Source organism: Seriola dumerili, unplaced genomic scaffold (genome assembly GCF_002260705.1).
Source record: "Seriola dumerili isolate Sdu_G_001 unplaced genomic scaffold, Sdu_1.0 BDQW01000003.1, whole genome shotgun sequence".
Classification (NCBI taxonomy): Eukaryota; Metazoa; Chordata; class Actinopteri; order Carangiformes; family Carangidae; genus Seriola; species Seriola dumerili.
The window spans coordinates 18,085,115-18,111,135 of NW_019174258.1; the positions used below are offsets into that span (position 1 = coordinate 18,085,115).

Consider the following 26,021-nt stretch of genomic DNA (forward strand, 5'->3'; position numbering starts at 1 on the left):
GCATTGCAGATGGCATACGTTATATCAGTCTCACACACTTTGTAGAAGTTCCACATGGTTAACCACAGGTGATCGGTTTGAAGGTTGAGACTAGAAGTATTAATTTCCATCTACCAATCATGTATTTTTAATGCCAATCAGCCAATAATGATCAGCGGCTGGTCAATCGGGGCATCCCTAATTGCTATAGCTTCATTAGTTGGTACATAAAAATATTACATGTATTATCAAGTCAAACTCATCATCCTCTGTGTGCCCTCCTGAAAGCTTGCTAACAATTGATACAGTACAGTTTGCTCAAGTAACAGAGAACTGCAGTGTTTCAGTTCTTTGAGGTCTAGCAGCTTTGGTAGTAAGCACTACGGGTCATGCTTTGTTGGGAGCTTGATGTAGCTACACTTCCATCGTGGGAAGATGTGGTGACTTGTAAGCCTCTGTTTTGCCATTAGAAATATAGCATTTTGTGGTAATTCTAGTATTGTGAATACTTGACAGTTGGAAGTTTTTGAAGGCAGATCATTTTAGGTGAGTGAGTATTAGTAGTGATTTTGAAACAATCCACTCTTATCCCAGTACATCACACACACACACACACATCTGCGTGATCTCTCATATTGTTTCCAGATTGATGTACAGATATCTGTCTCTGGATTACTTTGATACTGAGGAAAACCTACATATGTGATGATTGTGAGGCAAGTTCTGGAGTTAGAAGAAGCACCTTTTTTATTTATTTTCCCTTCAACTCTCCTACACGTCTCCATCCTGCTAGGATGTTCATGAAATTCGGTGGGATCATTGCCCTCATCATTCAGGACATAATACATATTTTAATAATATCTTTCACCGGACAGGAAGTTAGCATTTTTGGATTTTGTGTGTCAATTTTCATTTAATGAACACATTTTTTTAAGTCTTTCGGATGTGTAAAAACTCACCAAACTAACACTAACCCTGCAGCCATGTTCAAACTAGTGAGTAGGCTATTTTGATTTGATATTGCAATTTAGCAAGGGATGTGGGTCATTGTGCCCCCTAATTACTTTTACAATTTTGGTGGTCATAGGGTTTTGATTTTATGCCTTAAAACTCACAAAACTTAAAAAAAAAAACTAATTAGCACTTGTTAGCAATTAGCACTCACCTAGATGTATGGAAACAGGTTGGCATGTGTATCATCTTTATATCTACAAAAACTCTTGGAGACTCTTGGTGCCATACCCTAAATCCAAAGGAAGTCTGTCATTTTGAATTTAGTGTGCAATCTTAGTGCTTTTTTTCCATTTACAGATGTTGTATTTAAACAAAACCAAAAAAAACAAAGAAAACAAAGACAAGCAGACAAGCAAATACTCACACCTGAGAAACTAGAACCTGTAAATGTTTGGCAATTTAACTTGAAAAATTAGGGAAATGATCTATCAAAACAGTCGGCAATTGCATTTCTTTTGATCAATTGATCATTCACAACTCTAATAATGCTCATAAACAGTGCTTCTCTGTGAGCTCTAGTGACACCAGAGAAGATAATTAAACACATAAGGTTCAGTAAACTTGCTGTGAGTCATTGGAATTTGATTTCCCCTGTGGGTCCACTGTCAGTTACAGACCTATCAGTCTGCAACAGAATCTGTATAGCTCTTGGTTTTAATTTGTGAGTGTTTTCGATTCTATTTTACTGCGCCGAAAAAAATAAAAACACTTGTATACGCAACCTAATATTTCAATGGCAAAAAGCTGCAAATTCATGACAGATCTGTGCATTACACACAAGTTTGAAGCAGGTACTGTAAAAGTTGATTGATAGGTGTGGGTTTACCATGCGCAGGCCCTGGGTGGGGTCATACTTTGGTCCCAGCACAAATACTCTCTGTCCTTTCTTGACCACCCCACTGTAGACACGGGCAAATGCTATGAAGGTCTCCCTCTGTTCCTCTTCTTTCAGTGTTAGACTCTCCATTTTAGCTGGCAGACAGAAAAAAAATACAGACATATAAATGGAAAGTGTTCCTGTAAGAGTCAAAACCAGGGTACCATCTAACGTTTTCTTTTTTATTTGGCTGAGTCTGAAACATTTAACAATTTAAGCATCCAAACATTTATCAAGGTTGATACCTGCTTTTCACATAACATCCATGTAATTATAAGTGATCATTTAATCATTTATTTGATTTCATTAGATTACCTATGCTGAGTCCTGCAGGTTGGCCTTCCTGTGGCATACTCCCTGAGAGAGTGAGGTCTTCGTGGCTCTCTGCTGCTGTCTGATCAGCTGCCATTCTGTCAGCATGTCTCTGTCTAGCAAGCTCTCTGCGCTGGGCAATCTCTTCCTGGGTCAAAGGCCTACACACACACACCACACACACACACACACACACACACACACACACACACACACACACACACAATTCCATCAGACCACCAGATAACAACTGTTTCCTTGAGATCAGAGATGAGCGATGAGCAATGTGTGATGAGCAGGGTGTCAGCTGAGGCCATAGAGAGAGTTGGAAAACATGAAGTGAAGGCTGTGGTCTTGATGATTATTTTATTGGGGCCGGAGCACCGAGTGTGCCAGGGACCGTTGGGACCTTTTGTTTTTGCTGAGATTATAATTATTCGGCTGGAAAAATTGATTTTTGAGGGCTTTAGCATGCTTGAAAACTCAAACACTTGCACACACTTTAAGGCTGCCAAAAATCGCTCAGTAGTGATTTGGCTTGGGCGTGGCCATTGGGCTCTATAGCGCATAGTGCAGGAGCATAAGGCTGAATGATTGAGTTCAAGTTTTTAGGGTGATTGTAGTCAAGGCAAGAGATAACCATGGTCTGGACCAAGAGCTGGTTGGTGTACTGAGTCAGGTAAGACAAGGATTTTTCTGATATTGTATAGAGCAAAGAGACACGACCAAGAGACGGATGCAACATGGTCTGAGAAGGAGAGCTGTTCATCAAACATGACACCCAGGTTTCTTATGACCTTGGTTGGGGAGGTGATTTTGTTATTGATATCATGATGAAGAGACAGATTGGCCAGGATGACTAAGAGTTCAGTCTTAGAGAGGTCTAGTTGAATGTGGGGTTGTCTGGCAGGAACAACAGGTAGAGTTGTGTGTTGTCTGCATAGCAGTGATATGGGAAGCCATGTGAGTGGATAGCTGGCCCCAAGGAGGTGGTGTATGTTGCAAAAACAAGGGTCCCCACTATTGATCCTTGGGGCACCCCTGTGAGGAGGGGACAAATGTAAAAATGTAAGGACATTTGCCCTTGCCATGACACACTGAAGTAGTGCCCAGTAAGATAGGGTTCAAGATGCTTTGCCCAGGATGCTGATATCTTAAGAGTACAGACAGCAGGATGCAGTGGTTCACCATGTCAAAGCCTGTGGTTAGGTACATCAAGATGAGATATGAGGATGACTCCTCTGTCACAGAGCTGTTTTTAGGGGAGTGGCTGATTTTAAAGCCCAATTGATTTGGATCAAGGAGGGCGGTGCATGAGATGAAATCTGAGAGCTGTTTAAAAACTGCCCTTTTATTAGAATTAAATAAGAATGGAAGTAACAAGACCAGTCGATAGTTCTCGACTTCAGCGGGGTTGAGTGAAGGTTTTTTGAGCAGCAGTGGTACCTGAGCCTGTTTGAATGTGGCTGGAAATGTTTCTGAAAAAAATGAAGCATTTTTCAAGTGTGATTGCTGGCACAATGGTGGGAGATCTGGGTTGGAGGAGGTTGGTGGGAATGGGGTACAGTGCACATGCACTGGGATGGCTACCAGTCAGTTATTCTGAAACATCATCCTCAGCGACAGGGGTGTTCAGTTTAGTGTTCAGTTCCTGAATGAGCGGGAGGTTGCAGCCTGCCTCAGTACACAGGGTTTGTAGGAAGGCTGAAGAAAAACCAGATTATGATCTGATCTGCCAAGTGGTGGTAGAGCTGAAGCAGTGAAGGCCTCCTTGACATTTGCATACAACAGATCAAGTGTCTTTTCCCTTGTGAGACAGTCAACATACTGAGTGGTTAACATCCACCAATATTGCAATGAATGCATCAGGGTCTCATGAATGACGTCACATGCGACCGCAGGCTCAGCTCGTGGTTGAATGTAAACAACAATGGCGACGATGTGATAGAACTCCCACAGTACATATTACGGTCTAAGACCAACTGCCAACAGTTCAATATAATATTCATGTTCATACTGCTAATATAATGTGGCTACATGTGGTCCAGATCACCCCTGAATGTAGTCTGAGTGATTGGATCTCAAATGCATCGTAAAATCGTCTTGGGTGCATTCACACCTGAACTAAGAGCCGTCCACTTGTGATCAGATCACCTGAGACAAATGTTAGTACCAGGTCTGAACAGGGCCTTAAACTAAGTACTGCCTTCACTAGGTGACATGTTCATAAACCAACAAAATTAATATTTGTGGCATGGTCATTTGCTGACTCTGACTTTAAAATTCAATAACAGCCTGATTATGTTCAAATGATTTGACATAATGAAAGCGAGTGACACATGCATATTCTTCTTCTTCCCTTTCCTTCTCTGTCCCCTTTACTTTTATCATGGCCACCCATTCATTAAATGAAATGTGATTCATTAATTAAAATGAGCCACCAAGTAAGTATTTTAAAAAGTTTACAAACTACAATTCTATATTCCACTGTGTGACCAAACTGTATGTATGTATATGAACACAGCTTACATGTACTACAATACTGTCCCTGTACTGGACAATGGGAGAGTGGGACTTCTGTCAACATCTGAAATGTTGTGCTTGCTTCTCTGACCTGAAACCATGTCTCAAACACCAACTTTGTTCAGTAAACATTCTTGAAGTGGCAAACTTTGGATTCCTCAGATATGTACCTCAGGGGCAAGCTGTAAAAACAGCTCTGCTACAGGACCTGTGAGTCTGTGTGTATGCAATGCAGTCTGTGTGTGCATGTGCAGTGTGGTCAAAGTGTTGGCGTATGTGTGAGTGTGCATACCCTCTTCAAAAAGACCACAGTGACTATAGCAACACAGCTGCTCACAATAGGCCTGACCGACAGCATCCAACAAGGAGTTCAGTTCCATGATGACAATCTACTTAAAACAGCCCATAATTTGCCCCTGACAACAGCAGCAGGCCTGCCGATTCACTTGGACTGACTGCACCTCTCTTTTGCATAAATTGGATATAAATGGAGCCACAGCGTGAATTCAGGATTCTAACAGGAAACCACAAAAGAGCAAACCCTGCTGGATGATGGCCTGGTCTTAAGAACAAATAACTTCTGACTTACAGCTTCAGTCAAAGTCAGCTCACTCAGTAAGGCTCACTTCGCTCACATTGTTTCCTCCAAAACCAAGAAGACAAACAAACTAAAAGCAGACAGATGTTTAAGTGATGGTTATCAATATAATGTAATATTTATTTGAGCCTAGGGCTGCTCAAACATCTACATAAACACTCTGCTGTGTGGTACCTCATGCTTTCTATCAGACCGTAACAAAGTCACTGCTTTTTTCCTCAGGAGGTCAAATCAGTCTCTCAGTGGTAATAATGGAAATGCCAGGACTTGGTTTCTGGCTTCGCCCACTGTGGTTATGAAGTAATGGCTTCCAAACACTTGGAAGATGTTTCCATTCTGGTAGTGTATGAAACTGTAACTGAGCAGCTGAGAGAATATTCTTTATGACATTTGCATGAATGCCCTGCAGTGGGATATCATCAGTTAGAGGTTACATTCATAAAGTTCTCAGTCAGCTGTTTAGCTGTCTTGATGGAAAAGAATTGCCTTATACAAATTCTCACTTAAACACTGGAAGTCTTGCTGGTCTTGAAGAGTATGTTGTACGCTTTATCCTGCAGTATTCTGAAGGCTGTGGTGTTCATGTTGTGCATTTAGGAATGTTCTAAGTACAAATGCAGAAGGGACCTTAGCTGCAGGTCACAGTCTCTGTATATCTATATCATGTCTGCCCCTCTCCTTTTCATCAATCTAAAAGATGCTACCCAGTGCAGATTTTTTAGACCTTCACATCTTTCCTTCCTCCTACCAGGGATTCTGTCTGTTTGCACCTCTGCTTTCAGGTTCTGGCTGCCACTCTCACACCACACAAACAAATCACATGCCAAATACAAGTAATCAACAAAGGCTTCCCTGGATAATAAAATATGGCTCTATGTGTTATATAAGCTACTTCAGCACACAGGGCAACACTTCAATGTCAGTATTTGTTCATAAGCATTACAAAGGGACCCAAGGCTACAACTGGCTTTAGTTGACAAAGGAACATACAAAAGAAATCACAAAAGATTTTATGTATCTATAGTTTTGTGTTTATTGCAAGTTAAATATTTATGAAAATGCAACCTGCCCCCGCCAGAGGGCACAGAGTCCCATCGTCTTCAAATGTACCTATCAGCTATTGGTCAATATTCACTACAAAAAGGCTTTGTGATAATAGCAACTACCATTATGGATTTTGAGCTAATTAGCATAACATCAAAAACAGTAAAATGAATAGAAGTTTTTGAATTTTTAGTTTATCAATACCAGATTTGGTGTACAGCCTTGGTTGATTGAGAGGCACATTTCTATTAAAAATGAGCGAGATCAGTTGAAAAACATGGCCACGGTCGAATGGAATGTCTTTCCAAAGGGCGGGGCCTAGATAATATTGGCCATAACTTATTAACCATTTGTGTGATCGTCATAAAACTTAGATGTCTTCAGGTTGTTATAGCGAGTAGGTCTACCAAAGCATTAAGTAGCTAAAATTTGGCTGCTTCTCTCAGTGGAGTGCAAAACGGTTAGAACCCACGAATTGCCGCTTGCAGCTATAATCTTTTTTTGGTTTTAAAATTAAGGCCATTGTAACGTACATACTTGGCATGGAATCAGTCACAAGCCACTAAAAAAGTGCATTGTAAGGACATGAAGAGTTACGGACCCAAAATTGACACTTTGTGACTCTTCCCACCATCAAATTATCACATTGATAGGAAACAGAGACAAAGGACCCATCTCTCACAAACAGTTCATGCTTTTAGCATGTCAGAGGGATGCGTAACCAGACCAAGGGTCAAAGGGTCAGCTCCAGAGGATCAACCAATGGACACCAGGCAACTGGAGAATATAGGCAAAATCTCCAGTTTGTAACAATAATGATATTTGATTGTTTCTTATATAGGACAAGTAACACCAAAAGAAGGAGCCTCTCTGTGCCATGCATGAACACACACACACACACACACACCAACCTCCCTTCCTCTGTCCCTCTCTAGATGAGAGTCATAAACTACAATCCACATTCCAATCCTGGGTAGTGACCAGCAGAACTCTCTTCACAGACACAGATCTGAGGAAGAATGTAAAATTAAATATCTAGCTGTTCTGTAACTCATGAGATGTTTCTATGTAATAGTTAAATCCCAAACTTTTATCATATAGAATGGTTGAAATGTAAATGTAGACTTTAAGACAATGTTCCTCATGTGATCATACTGTCAGCATCCTTCACACGAGGTAACACACATTACATGACATCCAGAATGTCCATATTATTATTATTACAGTCAAAGAACTGCTGTGTGATCCACATTTATAGACTATATGCTAAGACGAGAGAAGATGCTAGAAGCAGCTAGAGAAGGCTAGAAAGCTAGAAGCTGAAAGCTCTGTAGTCCAGGCTCTTACCAACAGCCCGGCTCTGAGCTCTAAGCTGCTAGCCACAAACTCATGGCTCTTAGCCATATTTGCTTTTTCGCGTCCTTTATTTTTCTTTGCCACAAGCTCCAAGTAACATTCTTTTTGTCTACATGCGCAATCTTTTATTTTCATAAGCCAAGTCAAGACCAACTGAACCAAAACAACAGAAGTGGCTCAGAGTAATTTTGTAACTTTTAATCATCAATTTTTGAAGATTTGACAACTTTAGAGTCATCTGGTCAACGCCAGTGCTCCTCTAAAGTTATCCAAAAAGTTGAAGAGCATTAGAGTTTATTTCGCATCAAACCACAAGAGACACCAGCAGATAACATCTTCACGACCGCCTGCAGAGAAGCCGAGCAGAAATCAAGAGTGCCCGAGACAGAAAAAGCCTTCTGGCAAACTCCACCAGAGCTGAACCGCTGAGACACCGGCAGAATCGATCACTGTGATAACGGGACACGGCCTCCAGGAGAATCCACCTAGATCCCACGTCTCCAGGGTTACCACGGCAACCACAGCCACCTGGGCTCCAGCCAAGGGTCTTCAGCTACAGCGCAACTCACAGTAGGCCGGTCTTAACACTCTGCTCATGACTGGGTTGATGTCGAAATATAGCAATATTTAATCATCAAACCTAATTCGTAGATGTAGTATCATTAGCTGTGTAGCCATAGTGTATAGCCATAACATATTCTCTCCCACCATTGCCAACTCATCACACTGCTCATTTCATTATCATTTTCATCTTTATGATTATTACACCTTGCATTTACTCTGTAGATAGTAGTTTAGTTAATAAACTCCTTTATTTACACCCAGTTGTTGTCCTGTTGTATTCTTTTGACGTAGAGACTGGAGATCCATTGAATCGAGAAGTCATGGCTTCTGACATGAGATTGATAAATTTATTATTGAAGTAATTCATTGTTGTCCTCCCAGAGTACTGGTGCCCCATTTCAATGAGAGTAAATTCTAAATTATGGCGTTAACGCTACACCGTGTAGAAGGTGAGGTTTTCTTTCATTGTTGGGTTTCTTTTAGAAAGCTGTAACTCTTGGTTTTGTTCATAAACATTTATCTTTTTATGTTGCTTCCTTTTATGTTGCTTCCATTTTCCCCAAATCAGCTGGATCGTAGCAAACATGGTCCTCTCCATGTCTTCAACCTTGCAACCGTGAGACAGTTCCACCAGATTTCACTGATTAGATCCATTTCTTGAAGTGAAAGAGTCAAAGAGTTAAACCAACTGTTGACTGCACTCTGTCAGGCCATGGTGGCATACAGTATGTTTATGACGCATTCCTCTGTAGGCAGCTGTAACCAGGGGCTGCCACATAAGTGTCTTAAGTGTAAGTGTATAAATGCGCCTGCCGTGGGAAATGGGCAAAAAAGAATGGAAGCTCATGCATGCTCATTAGCCAAGGTTTTGGACAGGCTTTTTCCTTCCTGCTTCACAATCTGAAATGACCTCTCTTTCACATTTCTGTATCTCCTCTCCCCATCATCTAACCCATCTCTGACAGCCTGTCTCTATCTCCTCTGCTGTGCCTGCCACTCTGTTTCCCTCAGAGTGCATAAGCAGTCTGCAATTAGGATCCAGAACTGTCACAAGAGGGGGAAGGAGTGCAGAGATGACTCCAGTCAGAGGCCTGAAGTAGGAGCTTTCTTCTGTGCATCAGATATGCTTGGACATCAAGAAGCTCAAAACAGGGGATGGCATGGAAAGGGAGTACAGGGTGCTAAGAGCTACATGCTAAGCTAAGCTCTGTTTTTAAACATGTTTCACAATGTTTATGAAAAAAACTGTCTGACAACACTGCAATGTCTGAACTCATAAATCAGCATTTTCAGGTTAGATAAGACCTCATTAACACCATTACAAAAAACACAAAAGCCAAGAATGAAATAAACCTGAAGACAAGCACTGTCTGTGTATCCAAAGCCTGATGTATTTTGCAGAGCTGACAGGTCCACTGTTGTCCAACAACAGTGAGATGTTCCTTCATTATCATGAACACACACACTGCAGTTTATTTTGAGTCAGTCCCACAAAATTATCAAATCTAAATCCAGCAACAAGTTTGCTTTCAAATCTGAAAAATCTGAATATTTTCAAATCAAATCAAATTCAATAATGTTTTTATGTTTGTCTTTCAACTTCATCACAAGTTATGAATGACTAAAACTGACTGACTGATTTCCCTAGATCTACAATTGTGTTTTTTTTTATATTTAATGTTCCCATTTTTAAGTATTGAAGAGCTGTATTACTAAATTATTTTTGAGTCATTCATGTGTGCCGAGAGTAAAAGGTCATCACAAGAGTCTGTAGTGCAGAAAGATTTGGGGTGCAAGACAGAAAGAGGGTTGAAAGAGCACAGTTAGTTAAGTCTAGACGGCAAAGGGAAATGGAGAAATTAGTTAAGGAAAGAAGACAATTAAGAAAGCAGTGGAAAAGGGCAACAGAGGAAGAGAGGGGGGGAATTGATGTGTTGCAAGAAGATTTGAGAGGCAGGCTAACAGTACTTAGAAGGGCTGAATATCTTAGGAAAAAGAGAAAGAAGAAAGAATATGTAAGGACAGCGTTTTACAGGGACCCTTTCAAGTTTGTTAAAGGATTGTTTAACCAGGAAAAGGGAGGACAGCTTAAGGCAACAAAGTCAGAAGTGGAAAAGTATTTAAGAAACACGTATTCAGATTTGGAGCAGAATAGAGTAGTAGGCCTTCCACCCGACATGCAACCATTAGGAAAGAAAGATCATGAGATGGATGTTAGACCACCCAGGTGGAAGGAGGTTGAGGAGGTAGTCAGGCGTGCAAAGGCTTCTTCGGCCCCAGGGCCAAATGGAGTCCCCTACCGGGTTTATAAAAGCGCACCTGATATCCTAAAGTTTTTGTGGAGGCAATTAAGAATAGTTTGGGAGAAACAGGTTATTCCCAGAGCATGGCGTAGGGCAGGAGGTGTTTTTATTCCAAAGGAGAAGGAATCCTCAGACCTGAGTCAGTTTCGAATGATCTCTCTCCTAAATGTGGAGGGGAAGATCTTCTTTAGCATAGTCGCACGGAGATTAGCTAGTTATTTAGAAAGGAATAGCTTAATAGATACTGCAGTACAGAAGGCAGGGATACCAGGTTTCGCAGGGTGTATAGAGCACACTAGCATGATTTGGCATCAGATTCAGGCAGCCAAGACAGAGAAAAGAGACTTGCATGTCATATTTTTGGATTTAGCAAATGCGTTTGGTTCAGTGCCACATAGCCTTATTTGGGAGGCATTTGATTATTTTAGAGTGCCTGGAGTAGTGGTTAAGTTAGTAAGGTCGTATTTCCAAGACATTAGACTATGCTTAAGTACAGCAGGCTTTACGACAGGGTGGCAGAGGCTAGAAATAGGCATTATGGCAGGGTGCACGATTTCTCCATTGGCATTCACAATGGCGATGGAGGTAATCATTAGAGCTTCTAAGTGGGTTGTAGGTGGAGAGAGGCGGCAGGATGGGATGCGCCTTACACCAATTAGGGCCTACATGGATGACATGACGTTGATAACTACAACGGTGCCATGTATGAAAAGAGTACTTGAGAGACTTAATAAAAACTTAAAGTGGGCTAGTATGAAAATTAAGCCTAGTAAGTCTAGAAGTATCTCAATAAGTAGAGGGAAGCTAAGTGATAGGAAGTTTGTAATAGACGAAGAGGAAATTCCAATAATTAGGGAAAAATCAGTAAAGAGTCTAGGTAGGTGGTACAAGGCAGACTTGAATGACGGAGAACAGGTAGTGCAGTTTCGGAAAGATGTTGCTGAGGGACTGGATAGAATAGATAAATCAGGGCTTCCAGGAAAGTTGAAGTTGTGGTGTCTGCAGTTCGGGTTATTTCCCAGACTGATGTGGCCACTGTCTGTATATGAGATTCCATTATCTGCTGCAGAAAAAATGGAAAGATTAGTTAGCTTTTACATTAGGAAGTGGCTAGGTGTTCCTAGATGTTTAAGTACGGTGGCACTGTATGGGAAAGGCATACTTCAGCTCCCAGTAACTAGTCTAGTGGAGGAGTTTAAATGTACTAAGGTTAGGACAGAGCTCCTGTTATCTGGGAGTAAAGATGTGGTAGTCAGTAAGGTGGTTCCAAACCCAATCAAGGGGAGAAAGTGGAATCCAAGAATGGCAGTGCAGGAGGCAGAAGCAACGCTCAGGCATACAGAGATTGTGGGTAATGTCCAAATAGGCCGGGGAGGCTTGGGGCTTGGCCCAGGCAAACCGGTGTGGAGTAGAGCAGGTCCCAAGGAAAAGAGAAAGCTAGTGGTGGAACAGGTTCGTAGACAGGAGGAGATATTAAGGGGTGCAAAGGCAGTGGCTCAGGCTAAGCAGGGACAGTGGTTGAATTGGGAAGGTGTAGATAAGAAAAAGCTTAGCTGGAAAGAGCTGTGGAGTATGGAGGAAAGTAGCATTAGATTTTTGATAGGGGCAACATATGATGTATTGCCAACTCCCCAGAACCTAAAACTCTGGGTAAATGGAGACCCGCTATGTTCATTGTGTTCAGGTACTGCAACTTTAAAGCACATTTTGTCAGGCTGTAAGGTTAGTCTGTCGCAAGGCCGGTATACGTGGCGACATAACCAGGTTTTAAAAAGCTTAGCTGCAGGAATTGAAGACTTACGGAGGCAGGCAAATTTAGGAGGGTCTAAAATAAAGAGAGTTGCAATCAAGTTTGTTCAAGAGGGAGAGAAAGTTGGTAAGACAGCAAGGAGGCAAGGCAGCTTAGAGGATGCTTGTGATTGGGAAATGCAGGTAGATTTAGGAGGAAAGCTTGTTGTTCCCCAGGAAATAGCCAGTACAAAGCTAAGGCCTGACATAGTCTTGTGGTCTAGGAGTAGAATGAAAGTATATTTCATAGAGCTGACTGTTCCGTGGGAGGCTTCAGTTGAAGAAGCATATGAAAGGAAAAAGCTCAGGTATGTAGAGTTAGGGGCAGAAGCAGAGCAGCGAGGATGGAAAGTTAGGATTTGTCCAGTGGAAGTAGGATGTAGAGGATTTGTAGCAAGGTCTGTTGTCTCTTTGGTAAGGGAGTTAGGAGGAAGTGGACAGAGTGTGAGGAAAATAGTAAAGGACATGTCAGATGAGGCAGTAAGATCCAGTCAGTGGATTTGGATGAGAAGAAGTAATGGTAGCTGGGGGCCCAGCAGGGGGAGCACTTAGGATAGACAGACTCTTAGGAGAAGCAAGGAAGAAAATCCAGGAAGAGGAAGTGTTTTTAAGTGGGGGGTGTGGCCTGTGTGAGCCTCTTTGAGACCATGCGGTTAGTTCAGGTGAGTTGGCCTGTATTGTTTGTTTGTATTGCTCTGAATTGGTCTGTAGTGTGTCTTTGACTGTCTAGGTGAGTTTGTTTGTTTTAGGTGAGTTGTTGGAGAGTGGGGGAGTAGGGGGAGGTAGAGCACAGCCTAATCCGGTGGGGGAGAGTTTAGCTTAAAAAGGCATCTCTCCTTGACTCTACCTCCCTCATTCAAAATGGCCGCCACTTTCTCCAACTGGTTAGGGGAGTTTGTTTGCTGAATCTGCTAGCGTGTTTTGTCCTAGTTGATGATAGTGTTGTTTGTGGTAGCATAGGCAAGGTAAAGGAGAAAATAGTCGTGGTGTGAGGAGCAGTGATGGCTGGCATTAGGGGAGTGACTCTGGGACGCCAGTGATCACTGTCTAGCCTCCTGGAGGTGTCGTGGGACCAACTAGACGAAACACTGGTGAAAGGAGGTTCCCAGCTGATGACCCCAAAGACATGTTAGTTATCACTGCTCATTAGTCAGTATAGCTGAATTAATAGTTATCATAGGACTTAGGATGTTAAGCTTAGGGAGCTATTCACTGAGTCTGGTCCATTTTCTACAGCACAAGTTTCTTGTGTTTACCTTAAATAAATAGTCTAGTCTAGTAATGACACACAGCTAATGATCCATCTATTCACTATTTCCTCTTTCATGGCAAAACATCAAAATTCAAAGTTCGGACACAACGTTCGGCAACAACTCAAAAGCTTCGCAATTTAGCATCACAAAGGTCTTTAGACTGCATGACCATATATAGAGTGAATATGGTTAATTATCTAGGAGGAAGTTGGTTACAGTACAACGCCTGTAAATCCTGTTGGATTTATAGTATGGTTCCAAGAGGCTTTTCTACATGTCTGCCTTCCAAATTTTGTATATGTAGACGAGGGCTACTAGCGCCACACCTCATACAAAACCCATAAAATATATAGAATTTCACCACATCTGATGCATTTATAAAGTTCTGTGAGTTTCTTTCTCAGCACATTCAGCCCCTCAAACATGTGATTCATTTTTGTGGAAAAGGAGGAGAATAATAAACAGAAGTTTTGATAGGGTCGATAAAGGTCGACATAAATTCCTTCCTTTATTCAGTGCTGATCATTTAGTGCCATTTACATAAACAACCCACAGCTAACTTTAATTTTGTTGTTTTGGATGTTTAACCAGTATACATCTTAATGTTTATGAGTGAATATTAACTCTCAACCTAAGGGACACAAATCTGTGCAGGTTCCATTTGCTGAAGAAGACTATTGGATACAGGAAAGCTCCAGGAACATCTAAGTAAATGGTCTTTGTTTTTAGAATATTTACCACAGAACTTTATGTCAATATGACAATATTGTTCTGTGTGACCACTTGCTGATTAGAACTGCTGGTCACACAGTCCAGCAGCCAATCATCAAAAAGCTGATGCATGCAGTTGATACTGCTGGAGTCTGCAATGTTTTTTTTTGTTTTGTTTTTTTTTAAATTGTGAGAGGTCTGTGCACCAGTGGTAACCTGAACTGTGGAGGTTTGCATGTGAGCATGTGAAAAACAAGGCAGCAGCCCTTCACACCAGCTGTGTTACGTAGCATCTGAACATTCAACAACCATAGCACACACCAAATGCACCATACAGGCAGAAACTAGAATCACCACCTTGTGGCTCATTCCTCCACCAAACAACCATGTTGCAGGAAATATGGTCCACTCCTGAGTTACAGCATTGAATAATGGCCAGATGTGTTTTTGCAGAACACGATGATGTCACAGTGAACTTGACCTTTTGAATATGAAATGTCATCACTTCATTTTACACTATTCGACATTTGTGTTAAATATTGTCACAATTAGTTTGTGAATTTTTGTGTTTGAATTTTTGTGAGGTCACAGTGACAGTTACCTTTCACCACTAAAATTTAATAAGTTCATCCTTCAGTCCAAGTGAAAATCTTTTTTCAAGAGGTTCCCGAAATATCTCATTCACAAGAATGATAAGGACGAACAACCCAAAAACTTGTTTAGGTGTTCAGGCTTTAAAAAAAGTCAAATATAGTTGTTGAATGTACCTGGTTGAGAGAGGGTGAGCGGAGGGGATAAAACTGCCACTTTCCAAGGGAACTAAGGCCCCACGAAGACTGACAGTGGTGCATCCTGATAAGCTGACATGCATTAAATGGTGTCCGTGTGTGAAAACAGTGGGTGTCAGTGTTATGACATGCATCATGTTCTGCCTATGTTCTGGATCATTCATAGACCTTACTATCAGCAGTTTTTCATTGGAACTACTTTCAACCACAGAAGTGAAGACATTTCTGTAGATTGTTTGGGCAGCATTTCTTAAGAGACATCTTGCTGTTAAACTCTTTGTTAATATCATTCCTTAATGCTCTGAGCACCACAAACAAAAGTCTATTAACCTCCTGTTTTGGGGTACAGGCAGAAATCTCAGAGACTTAGGCCCTGTTCAGACCTGTTCAGAACTGCATTAACATCCGTCTGATCACAAGTGAACAGCTCTAAATTCAGTGTGAACATACCCAAGACACATTGAGGACACACGTGGCCACTTTCTTCTAGCAGTGTGAATATGAATGTGTCCTGGGCCACACTGAAAGACCACCTACTCTACTGAAGTCATCTGACACAGTCTGATTAGTCCCAACATAGTTTTTTAATGAACTCAAAATATTTTACTATTTCTGATGGATAAAACCTGATTTCATGCCACAGCTGAGATTCACTCAGCCCCTCCCTGCCCCGCTCTCTCTTTCTCCAAAAACCAAAACTATAGGCATGGAGAGATAGCACTACAGGGCAGTGAAAAAATATCTGTTTCCTCTGTAATCTGGGTAATTCTACCATTTAACTAATGATCTGTGTGTGCTGCTATCAAAGCAGTGAGTTCACACTAAACAGAAAAAAAGAATTTCCGTGGTGGTGCTGTAAGTGGTATAATGCTAAAGCCTGTACCTCAGCCCTGGGTAACTTCAGAGTAACATTGAGCCAACTCTTCCCCTTTATCCAGAATAGACATATTAAGCATGTCCACAGCCACGGGGCATGAGGGAAGAACAGGAAAGCAGCACCATCTACTGACACACAGACACACAATTACCTCTGTCTGTTGTGAGGCAAGGCCTTGGTGTCCACAGCAAACATCTTGGACACAAAGACGATAACTGGAGCATTTTCCCCGCTGGAACACTGGAGGAACGCTGGAAAACACACATCTGAGGTCACTACACAGGAGCCAGATAAAAAGCCAGTCGTGTTCCAACATTTTTAGCTGCTTACAGTGAGCAAGAAATGATTTGAGAAACACAACACACACATAGTCTGACATTTAAAGTGAATGGTGATCAGTCATTTTGATTTTCCTTCTCGCAGTGATGATGAATCAGAGTGCAAACCAGAACATTAAATGCTGCTGTAAACATTTTAAAACACTAAAAAACGTGAAAAAAGTTGATTGAAATCATTTTCTGACTAAACATTCATTTAATCCCAGTACAGATGAATCACTTATTTTCTAATTACCATTTAATATATACATCTTTTCAAAATATTTTTTTCTTTTTTCTTTTTGAATTTTCTTTATGAATTTTTTTTTCATTTTTTGTTTTCCATTATCTGAGACCTTTTTAATCATTAGATCTGCACTTGCTACATCATCTATTAATTACTTTTTCAAGAGCAAGACAATTTTGAATTTTATTTTAAATATTGCCCAAGATATGCAAAGTTCATTATCTATGTATCTGACACACTGAAATGACAGTTACTTATTAAATCTGACAAGTTGTTTTTCTCACCATAGGTCTTGGTTAAAACTATTCAAATGACAAATGTCAACGATTGTTTCACTGGGAGAATGCAACTGAGGAAATTTAGGATTAGGGTTATCAGCTGATTATTTTGCTGGAGAAGACCTCTGTTTAGGGTTAGGGTTAGTTGTCTCACAGGATATAGCGATTTCCTTCGAGACAATCTGGATTTAATCAGACCCGAGACAAGTTATATTTTTTCCTGTTCTTAATTAATTCACACAATTAATGTTAATCAGTTACAGCGAGGTAGATACAATTTAAACAGAGAAAGCAACAGTCAGCGCCTGAAGACATGAGAAGCTATTCACTGAATGTTTTCTACACTACATAATCAGAGTCTGAGCTCAGTGAATCTCTTATACCTAGATTTGAAGTTACAGATGTTGTGTTATAGATTTTGTCATTTGTGATTTTGGGCCATTTGCATAAAACTGAAAATAAATGACACTTTCTTTTTTTTTTTTTCTTAAATACAACACATTGAATCAATATGGTGTATGTGGTACGGTGTGGTACAATGTACTTCCATTACATAATTTGTAAAAGGATCAAATATTTCTATAATTACATGAGAATAAACTTTACAGAAGATGAACACAACATAATTGAATTTGAGGTTTGTAGGTAGTTGTCTGTGTCACTTCATATTTTACACACTGATCAACAGCATATAAAGTGCTGCAGCTCACAGTGACTGTAATTCATTCAGAAAGCGCTGTTAATCTGTCAAATGTCTGATGTCACACAAAGGAAAGCTAGAGACACACACACACACACACACACACACACACACACACACACTGCTGGCAGGCTGACCAGACAGTAAACTGGGCAAGCAGCAGGTTTTGTAAATGAGTTGGAGGGAAATATACAGAATTCTGGAGAGTGTGAGTTTCTATTTCTGTGCTGTGTGCACCTGTGAAAATTTGACCATTGACCGAAGCTGCCATAGAGAAATCCATGTTTAGCTGCTAAGTTCTCCTGCTGTTTTTTATAAAAGTCTCTGTTTTTATGCTATAAAAATGTATATATGTAATGTATAAAAATGTATTCAGTGATCCTCCAATAAAAGCCTGACTGGAAATCAAAAGTGAGAACAGAAGTTAGCAGAAAAACAGTCCACACTCCATTGAGGCAGATTGAATGATTTTCTTTAAAAATTTGAGTTGTGTATAAAATGGGAGGGGGCTCAGATGAAGGGTAAGTTGGTCTGAATGTTACAAAATAAGAAAGCTTTTGACAAAAAATGTGCCACAATAACTAATGTGGCTATACTGCATAATTTCTGAGGAGACTGCAATGCAAGGACATCAAAATTAAAATCAAAATTTGAAAAATCACTCTTGGCCCATTACTATGCGGGGTTTTTCCTGCATAGAGAAATGCAAGGCGGCCGCCTGCGTCAAATTTCATGCCGCCTCCCGACAAAATTCTAGTGGGCCTACTTGTTTTTTGAAAGTAAGCCTAGTTCTCAGCCACAAGTGGAAGGTGGCGGTGGAGAAGAGGATCAGAGCGCAAGAGAGGAGTCAAGGCGAGAGTACCAAATCTTGTATTAGAGGGTATTAACAAGTGTAATAAAGCCGGCTTTTACATGATTTTAACATCACTTTTTATTGATTTTTCCAGATGTTCTCAAAAGCATAGAGTCAGTGGCTTTGACTTGCAATGGCTGGAGAGATAATGATAATTAATAATAGAAGGCGGCGACCTGATTTTCGGCCCTTCAAACAGGCGAATAGGGTTGCCACCCAGCCTGTATAATACGGGATGGTTCCATATTTGAAAATAAAAAGATTCTAGTACTTGAGTCTCAGTGATTTTAAATCAATACTGGATGCAATTTGTACTGTATTTTCGTTCATGTTATGTCCTCAAAGTGCTGTGAATAATGTAATGTCAAGTAAAACCAAACCAGTTGACACCTTCTTTCACATAAAAGGTGGCAACCCTACAGATGCATATTATCTATAACAATATTAAAATAATATTATAATAAAAAATGATATCTCTTTTACATCCAAGCACACCCAGTTTCTTGAAAAGATTCCCTAAATTAATGTTACATTCCATCCTGTATGTTTTTTTTTTGGTTTTTTTTGCAGAAATGTCTCAAATCACAGATTATTTTAAAAAGAGTTCGTGAGGAGGAGAATCTCAAGGACAGGTGAAAAAGTGCAGAGCGCAGACATCATTATTTCTTCTAATATGGGGGAAAAAAAGTTAATTCATAATACTGATGAGATACAGTTAATGTGTCAGGACTGACAGTAGGCTTAGTTCTCAGCCACAAGTGGAAGGTGCTGGTGGAGGAGAGGATCAGAGCGCGAGAGGAGTCAAGGCGAGAGTACCAAGTCTTTACAAGTGTATTAAAGCAGACGTTTATTTATTTATTTTATTTTACTTCATTTCTGCTGCTGTTGACAGGTGATGGTAGTAACACTTTTAAGAACAGAATTTATAAATATTAATGTGATTAAGTGATGGATCATCTCTAGCACTGTCACCACCACCACAGGTGAAAGTATTTACCAATTAACATCAGAATGTTTTTTGATCTTTCATTGTCAGTGTTGTCAGACAGCAACATTTAAACATTTCTAGTATTTATGATGTTGATTAAAGCTAACATAGAAATAGTCACACACTGCTGTACGTGTTACTATTGTGAAAATTCATACCAGATGTGTTCTATGAAAACCATCAACAAAGTTAAAGCAAGAGCTTCATAAATAACTTTATTGAGCATTATAAACTCTATTAATCTAAACAATTTACAACACTGGAAACATGTATAAAAGAATAATAAATGGATTCATTAAATACTGTAGTGTACAATTTACAGTCAACTGTAACTATTTGAAATTAAAAATAAAAAAATACAGCTGTGGATAAAGTTAAAGCTCAATTTCACTGTCATATGTAAGTTTGCTAACTAAAAATAGGAAGTTGAATCCGGTGCAGGCAGATGTGCATAGCGTCCTCTGTTCTCGGGGTCAGATCAACCCCTCACTCCTCCCCAGCTCCACCCTCTCCTCCAAATATGGTTCTTTCCAGTTATTAAAAAACAAAATGGCGACAGCCTAAACGACTGGCTTCAAAACGGCAATTCACAAACCAATGGGTGACGTCACGGTGGGTTGGCACTTGGTACATCTCTTTGTTTACATTTCTGCATCCTGGAATGCAGCTGCTGTTCACATCATCGCTCAGATACAAGACTACAAGCTCATGTCCTTATTTACCATCAACTGGTAGGAGGAAGACGTCAGCTGGAGATAGCGTTAGCTTACTTGCCTCATGTTTAATGCTGCTCTCTGTACCTTTACTGTCAGTACATACATTGCACACACATTTTACTGGAAAATATAGCTAGGCTTCAGGAGAGGGAGGGTCTCTCTCATACACTCTCACACACACACACACACACACACACACACACACACAGGAGTGAAAGCTATGTGAATAAATCTGTGGTTGTGTGCTGATATTATCTTCTTCAATTGCGACCTATCTAAATGATAACTCTCAATCAACTCTGAGCCATATGTGAGCTCTTTTGTGCATGAACTAAGACATTAATGACACACAGCTGCGCAAGAAATATTTAATTGTCACATGTCCAAGTACTTGGGTTGTTGATGAACCCTTGCAATTTTGGCACTGTGCTTTAAGAGATCAAGATCAAGAGGCTCATTCATGTCAGATGCTGTGTGGTTAGTACAGAGAGGTGTGTCTGCAGAGGGAAAGCCTGACTTTGCAGTCACTAGGCCATACTGGCAACTGTCGTCTACAGAAAGTAGCTAAGTTTTGTCCAAAAGTTGCTAAATTTGTCGCTAGGTGCTGTTTTGAAAAGAAGAAAAAAAAAAAAGGTTCTGAAATGTCAGTAAATGTAGTAACAAAGGCACTAAGTTGTGAACACTGCTTGTTTGCGTTGAATTATTTTGAAAGAGCAACAGCCAATGGGGACCCTCCAACACTCAGCCAGTTGACGAGTCATACAGCCAACCAATGGTGTAACTTCATCCCTCAGTCAGTCAGCATCATTCATGTTTATAAGGCTGACCCCGCTGTTGCGGTCCAGCCAAAAATGTGTAACTGTACCAATACTTATGTTCTGGAAAGCACATTTCCTAGGAAGCAACTATAGCATTGCGTGTGCGTGTGCGTGTGCGTGTGCGTGTGCGTACCTTTGTTCAGTTCCTGAGTCTGTTCAGGCAATGAGTCAAATCGTCGCACTCCAACACTCATCAGTTTCTCCACGCGCTCTGCTGCCATGTCTAAAGGGCTGGGAAGCTTCTCGCACACCATCACTACAGTCTCCATTAAAGAAAACTACAAACCAGATGTACAAACATCACCGAACAATGCTGAACTGAGGCAGCCAAACTAAAGGCAGGAATGAAAACGGACCCTGCGTGTTCTGTTCCAGGATACAGAGGACAGCTTGGGATACAGGTAGCCACTGGCTACAGATGGCAGTCAGGAGGACTTTGGGGTCAGAGTGACGAGAGTCCCTGGCCATCACCTTCACACCAAGTGATGTTACTACCTTCTCCACCTTCTCCTTGTCCCTGGATAAAAAAAAAACATGACAGACATCTTTACAGAGAGCAAGACATGGAAGCCCACAGGTCACCTCAGCACAATATTGAGAGATAGATGGTGCTGTAAACTTGGTGACGTATTAACTACTTGCACACCTAGTTGGTGAAGTACTGTAGCTGGTGAGCTAGCAAATAATACAAGTCAAATGGGAATGTGCTTGCGCTGATTAGTCCCAAAAGCTCTCCACGGTAGGCAGCTTGTCTACAATCACATCACAGTACTAGAACAAAATAACACGGTAATATAAAAGTGGATGGTACATACAACAACAGACTATAATAACTTCCTTTGCTAGCTTTTCCTGTCCTGGAATCTAAATGTATTGCTAGATCTTTTACACGCTATTCCTCATTCCAACATCTATCCATTCTCTATAATCATCATTATCATAGTTCTCATCATTATCATCTATCATTTAGTGGATATTGAACATCCATACCTTTCCTGAACTACCAGTATTTTAGTAGTTACCTCATTAAAGCAGGTGAAGGAGGACTACAAAAAGAAAGTGGAGAGGAAGATGCAGCACAACAACACCAGAGTGGTGTGGAACGGGATGAGGACCATCACTGGCTATAAAGACAAGAACAACCAGGCAACATCAGGTGATGTGGACCAGGCCAATGAGTTCAACCTGTTCTACAACAGGTTTGACACAGCCTCATCTGTTCTCTCTCCCCATCCAACCACCCATTCTTAAAGACAAGCTGGAAGGATGGGGGTGGATCCCTTCTTTAGGTCCTGGATTGTGGATTACCTGACAAGACGACTACAGTACGTCAGGCTGGGTAACTGTGTCTCAGGGGCAATGATGAGCAGCACTGGGGCTCCACAGGGGACTGTTCTGGCTCTGTTCCTGTTCACCCTGTATATGGTGGACTTTATATACAACTCTGAGTCCTGCCACATCCAGAAATACTTGGATGACACAGCTATTGTGGCGCATATCAGGAACGGGCAGGAAGAGGAGTACAGGGATCTGACGATGGCCTTCAGTGAATGAAGTGACAAGAACTGCCTCCTTCTGAACACCTCCAAGACCAAGAAGATGGTCATGGATTTTCGGAGGTCTAGGCCGACCCTTCAGCCAGTCAACATTCAAGGGAAGGACATTGAGGTGGTGCACACTTATAAATACCTAGGTGTGCACCTGGACAGTAAACTGGACTGGTTCCTGAACACAGATGCCATCTACCTGAAGGGGCAGAGCCGGCTCTTTTTCCTCAGGAGGATCAGGTGCTTTGACGTTTGCAGTGAAATGCTGCACGTTTGCTCAGTCAGTGGTAGCCAGTGTACTCTTTAATGCTGTAGTCTGCTGGGGCAGCATCATGTCAGACACGAACACAAGGAGTCTGGATAAGCTGGTCAAAAAAGGCTGGGTCTGTGCTTGGCAGGAGTCTGGACTCACTCAGGACTGTTGTGGAGAGATGCATGCAATGTAAGATGGAGGCCATCTTAGACATTACCAACCATCCTCTCCACAACATTCTGGCAGGACAGAGAAGCAGCTACAGCTGCAGTAAACGTCTCATCTCACTGCGCTGCAGAACAGAGAGGTTCAGGAGATCCTTTGTTCCCACTGCCATTGGGCTATATAACAACCCAGCCAAAGGAAGTGGACTAATTTATTTATTATTGTTTATTCATTATTAACTATTATTATTATCAACAATGACCTAATGGACACATGAATTTCCCCTATGGCATAAATAAAGTATCTATCTATCTATTATACATGAGTAGGTGTAAATAAAAATTTGAACCAATAATGTACTCTTAATTCTCTATACATACCATCAAATAAAACTGATATTGGGTTTGAGTCTTACATTCCCTCTCCTTGTACAGAATGTCATAACATCCCATAACAACAGGGAATTCGTTCAATCAAGAAAACAACACTGCTTGTGAATTTAACATTTAAGAAGGTAGTATCTTTCACTCACCTCCTTGTGACAACTGCATCATATAAACTCCAAATGTTATCCAGCACAAGCTGCACAAACAGTGGCTTCTTTCCTTTGGCCTGCAGCAAAGAGGGAGACAAAGGGAACACATCAGAATGAATGCAAGAGATAAGGAGTTTGACAGGGCATTTGGTTCCAAGTTCTGCTCAAAGAGTCCAGTTTCATCAGTCCAGAGAATCTTTGTCCTCATACTCTAAGTCCTCCATGCTGTTTGTCAAACTCATAGCGGGAGTGTAGGTATATGCCTTTTACTCAAAGTGTCTTGCATCTAGCCACTCTACCATAAAGGCCTGATTGATGGAGTTCTTCTGAGATGGCTGTCCTTGTGGCAGGTTCTCCCATCTCTGCAGAGGACATCTGGAGCTCTGTTAGAGTGACTGTTGGGTTGTTAGTCTCTGACCAAGGCCCCTCTTGTCCGGAGTCCTAGTGGTTGTAAACTTTTTCACCTTTTCATACTGTGCCCCTGGGAACATTCAAAGCTTTCAAAATGGTTTTATAACATTGCCCTAATCTATGCCTCACCAAGGCCTGTCTAAAGCTGCTTAATCATGCAATTATCTAATCAGTCAATAGTGTGACCGCAGTGCACACAATGGTGCATATCCAGGTCAGGAGCTTCAGTTAATGTTCACATCAAACATCAGAATGAGGAAAAATGTGATCTCAGTGATGGCTGGTGTCAGACGCTGGTTTGAGATTCTCAAACTGCTGATCTCCTGGATTTTCACACACAACAGTCCCTAAAGTTTTTACTCAGAATGGAGCAACAGCAAAAGCATCCAGTGAGCAGCAGCTCTGTGTTTATGACAGAGGTCTGAGGAGAATGGACAGACTGGTTGGAGCTGGCAGAAAGGCTACAGTCACTCAGATAACCACTCTTTACAACTGTGGTTAAAGGAGAAACTTCAGAGTGACCAACATGTCCAACCTTGAGGTAGATGGAATACAAAAGCAGACGACCACATCAGGTTAGACTTCCTGTCACCAAGAACAGAAACCTGAGGCTGCAGTGGAAACAGACTCACAAGACCTGGTCTGATGGATCTGGATTTGTGCTGAGACAGCAGATGGTAAGGTCAGAATTTGAATCCATGGGACCAACCTGCCTTGTGTCAACAGTCCAGGTTGGTGGTGTATTGGTGACAAATGTTTTCTTCTGGATGCCAATCAATCACAGTTTGAATGCAGTCTAACTAGACTAAAACCAGCTGATACTAGACTGAAGCCAGCTGACACTAGACTGACACCAGCTGACACTCGGCTGAACCCTGTTGACTCTAGGCTGGAACCACCTGATACTACACTGAAACCAGCTTACACTAACCTGAAACCAGCTGACACTAGACTATAGAACTCCTTTACAGTCTGAATATTGTTTACAATGACTCAAAAAATGATTTAGATGTGTGAAATCAATCAATCTGTCACTGGCATGTTTGGTATAAAAGCCTGGTTATCAGCCATAACATAATATCAAAAACTATAAAACAAACCAACAGCAAACAGACATACACACTGTCAATAGTGTCTGTCTAGGCCTGTGTAGACTGGTTTTTGCTCAGAAAGAATGTTCTTAGTTTAGCAGAGAGTCCAAATACACAGTACTGACTGACAGCAGTGTTTGCCTATTGAAATGGTTAAACAGTCATAGTGTCAGAGAGGCTCAACATTCAAGACCCCTTTAAGTGAGGGTTGTAGCAGGGCTGGGTGTGATCAACCTGTTCCTTTACACCCCTTTCTTCACAGATCAATACACTGGGGAGCCGATCAATAAACAGTCATAGTCAAACACCTTTCTTTATTTATTCAGGGTTCCCAATCTTTTCTAGAGATCATTTTCCAGGACTTTTCCAGGACATTTTCAGTGATGATGTAGCTCATATGAAGGACATGAATCACATCATATACCGATATGTTGTATGTTAGTATGTATCTGGGCATCTGACTTGAATTATGTGCAGTCTATACTTGGCTTTATTTATGAAATGATCTCTTATATGCTTAATCAAATATGAAATTATGCCAAATTGATAGCAATTGTCAATAAAATGTATCCTTATTAATTTATAACCTGACTCACCTTTTTTCTTATGCATGACATACATTGCTGCCTGAACACCAATAACTACACAGCAGCCTACTGACAACCTACCAACAGTGACTTAAGTGTGTGTGTGTTTGCCAAACAAAACCAATAGCATCCTGTTCAAAATACTGTCATCTACAAACTAGCCTCCCATTTGAACGTCAACATGATTCTGAACATAACTTTCCCCCAAATAGGAGAATGTTAAAATAATTTTCCAGGATAACACAATATTTTCCAGGACATTTTACTTTTTCTTTCACTTTCCATGACTGGTAAATTGGTCAATTGTTTTCCAGGTTTTCCAGGACACATGGGAACCCTGTTTGTTGCTGTAAATTGGAAGACTTGGTTTTTTGCATGGACAGTATTGGAGTTAAATCCATCAATCACTTCCTGAGGTTGAGAGTTTTAAGAATTAGGATTGGTGTGTAATTATTTATGAGGTCACACATTGGCAAATAAAATGAATGCTAAAAGTTGCAACCAAAAGAGCACAGCACTGCTACTGGT

The 26,021-nt window shown here is 41.0% G+C and overlaps 1 protein-coding gene across 2 annotated transcripts in view; it reads right to left on the reverse strand.

Annotated features, from left to right (window-relative positions):
* Positions 1-26,021, reverse strand: part of efl1 (elongation factor like GTPase 1) — a 117,063-nt gene that overhangs the window by 81,997 nt on the left and 9,045 nt on the right. For both annotated transcript variants that reach the window (XM_022741190.1, XM_022741183.1), the window contains 6 exons: positions 23,402-23,481; positions 21,285-21,421; positions 21,038-21,160; positions 16,139-16,238; positions 2,186-2,343; positions 1,820-1,965 (listed from right to left, as the gene is read on the reverse strand). In XM_022741190.1, coding sequence (XP_022596911.1) covers positions 1,820-1,965; positions 2,186-2,343; positions 16,139-16,238; positions 21,038-21,160; positions 21,285-21,421; positions 23,402-23,481 — 744 coding nt within the window. The remainder of the gene's footprint in view (positions 1-1,819; positions 1,966-2,185; positions 2,344-16,138; positions 16,239-21,037; positions 21,161-21,284; positions 21,422-23,401; positions 23,482-26,021) is intronic.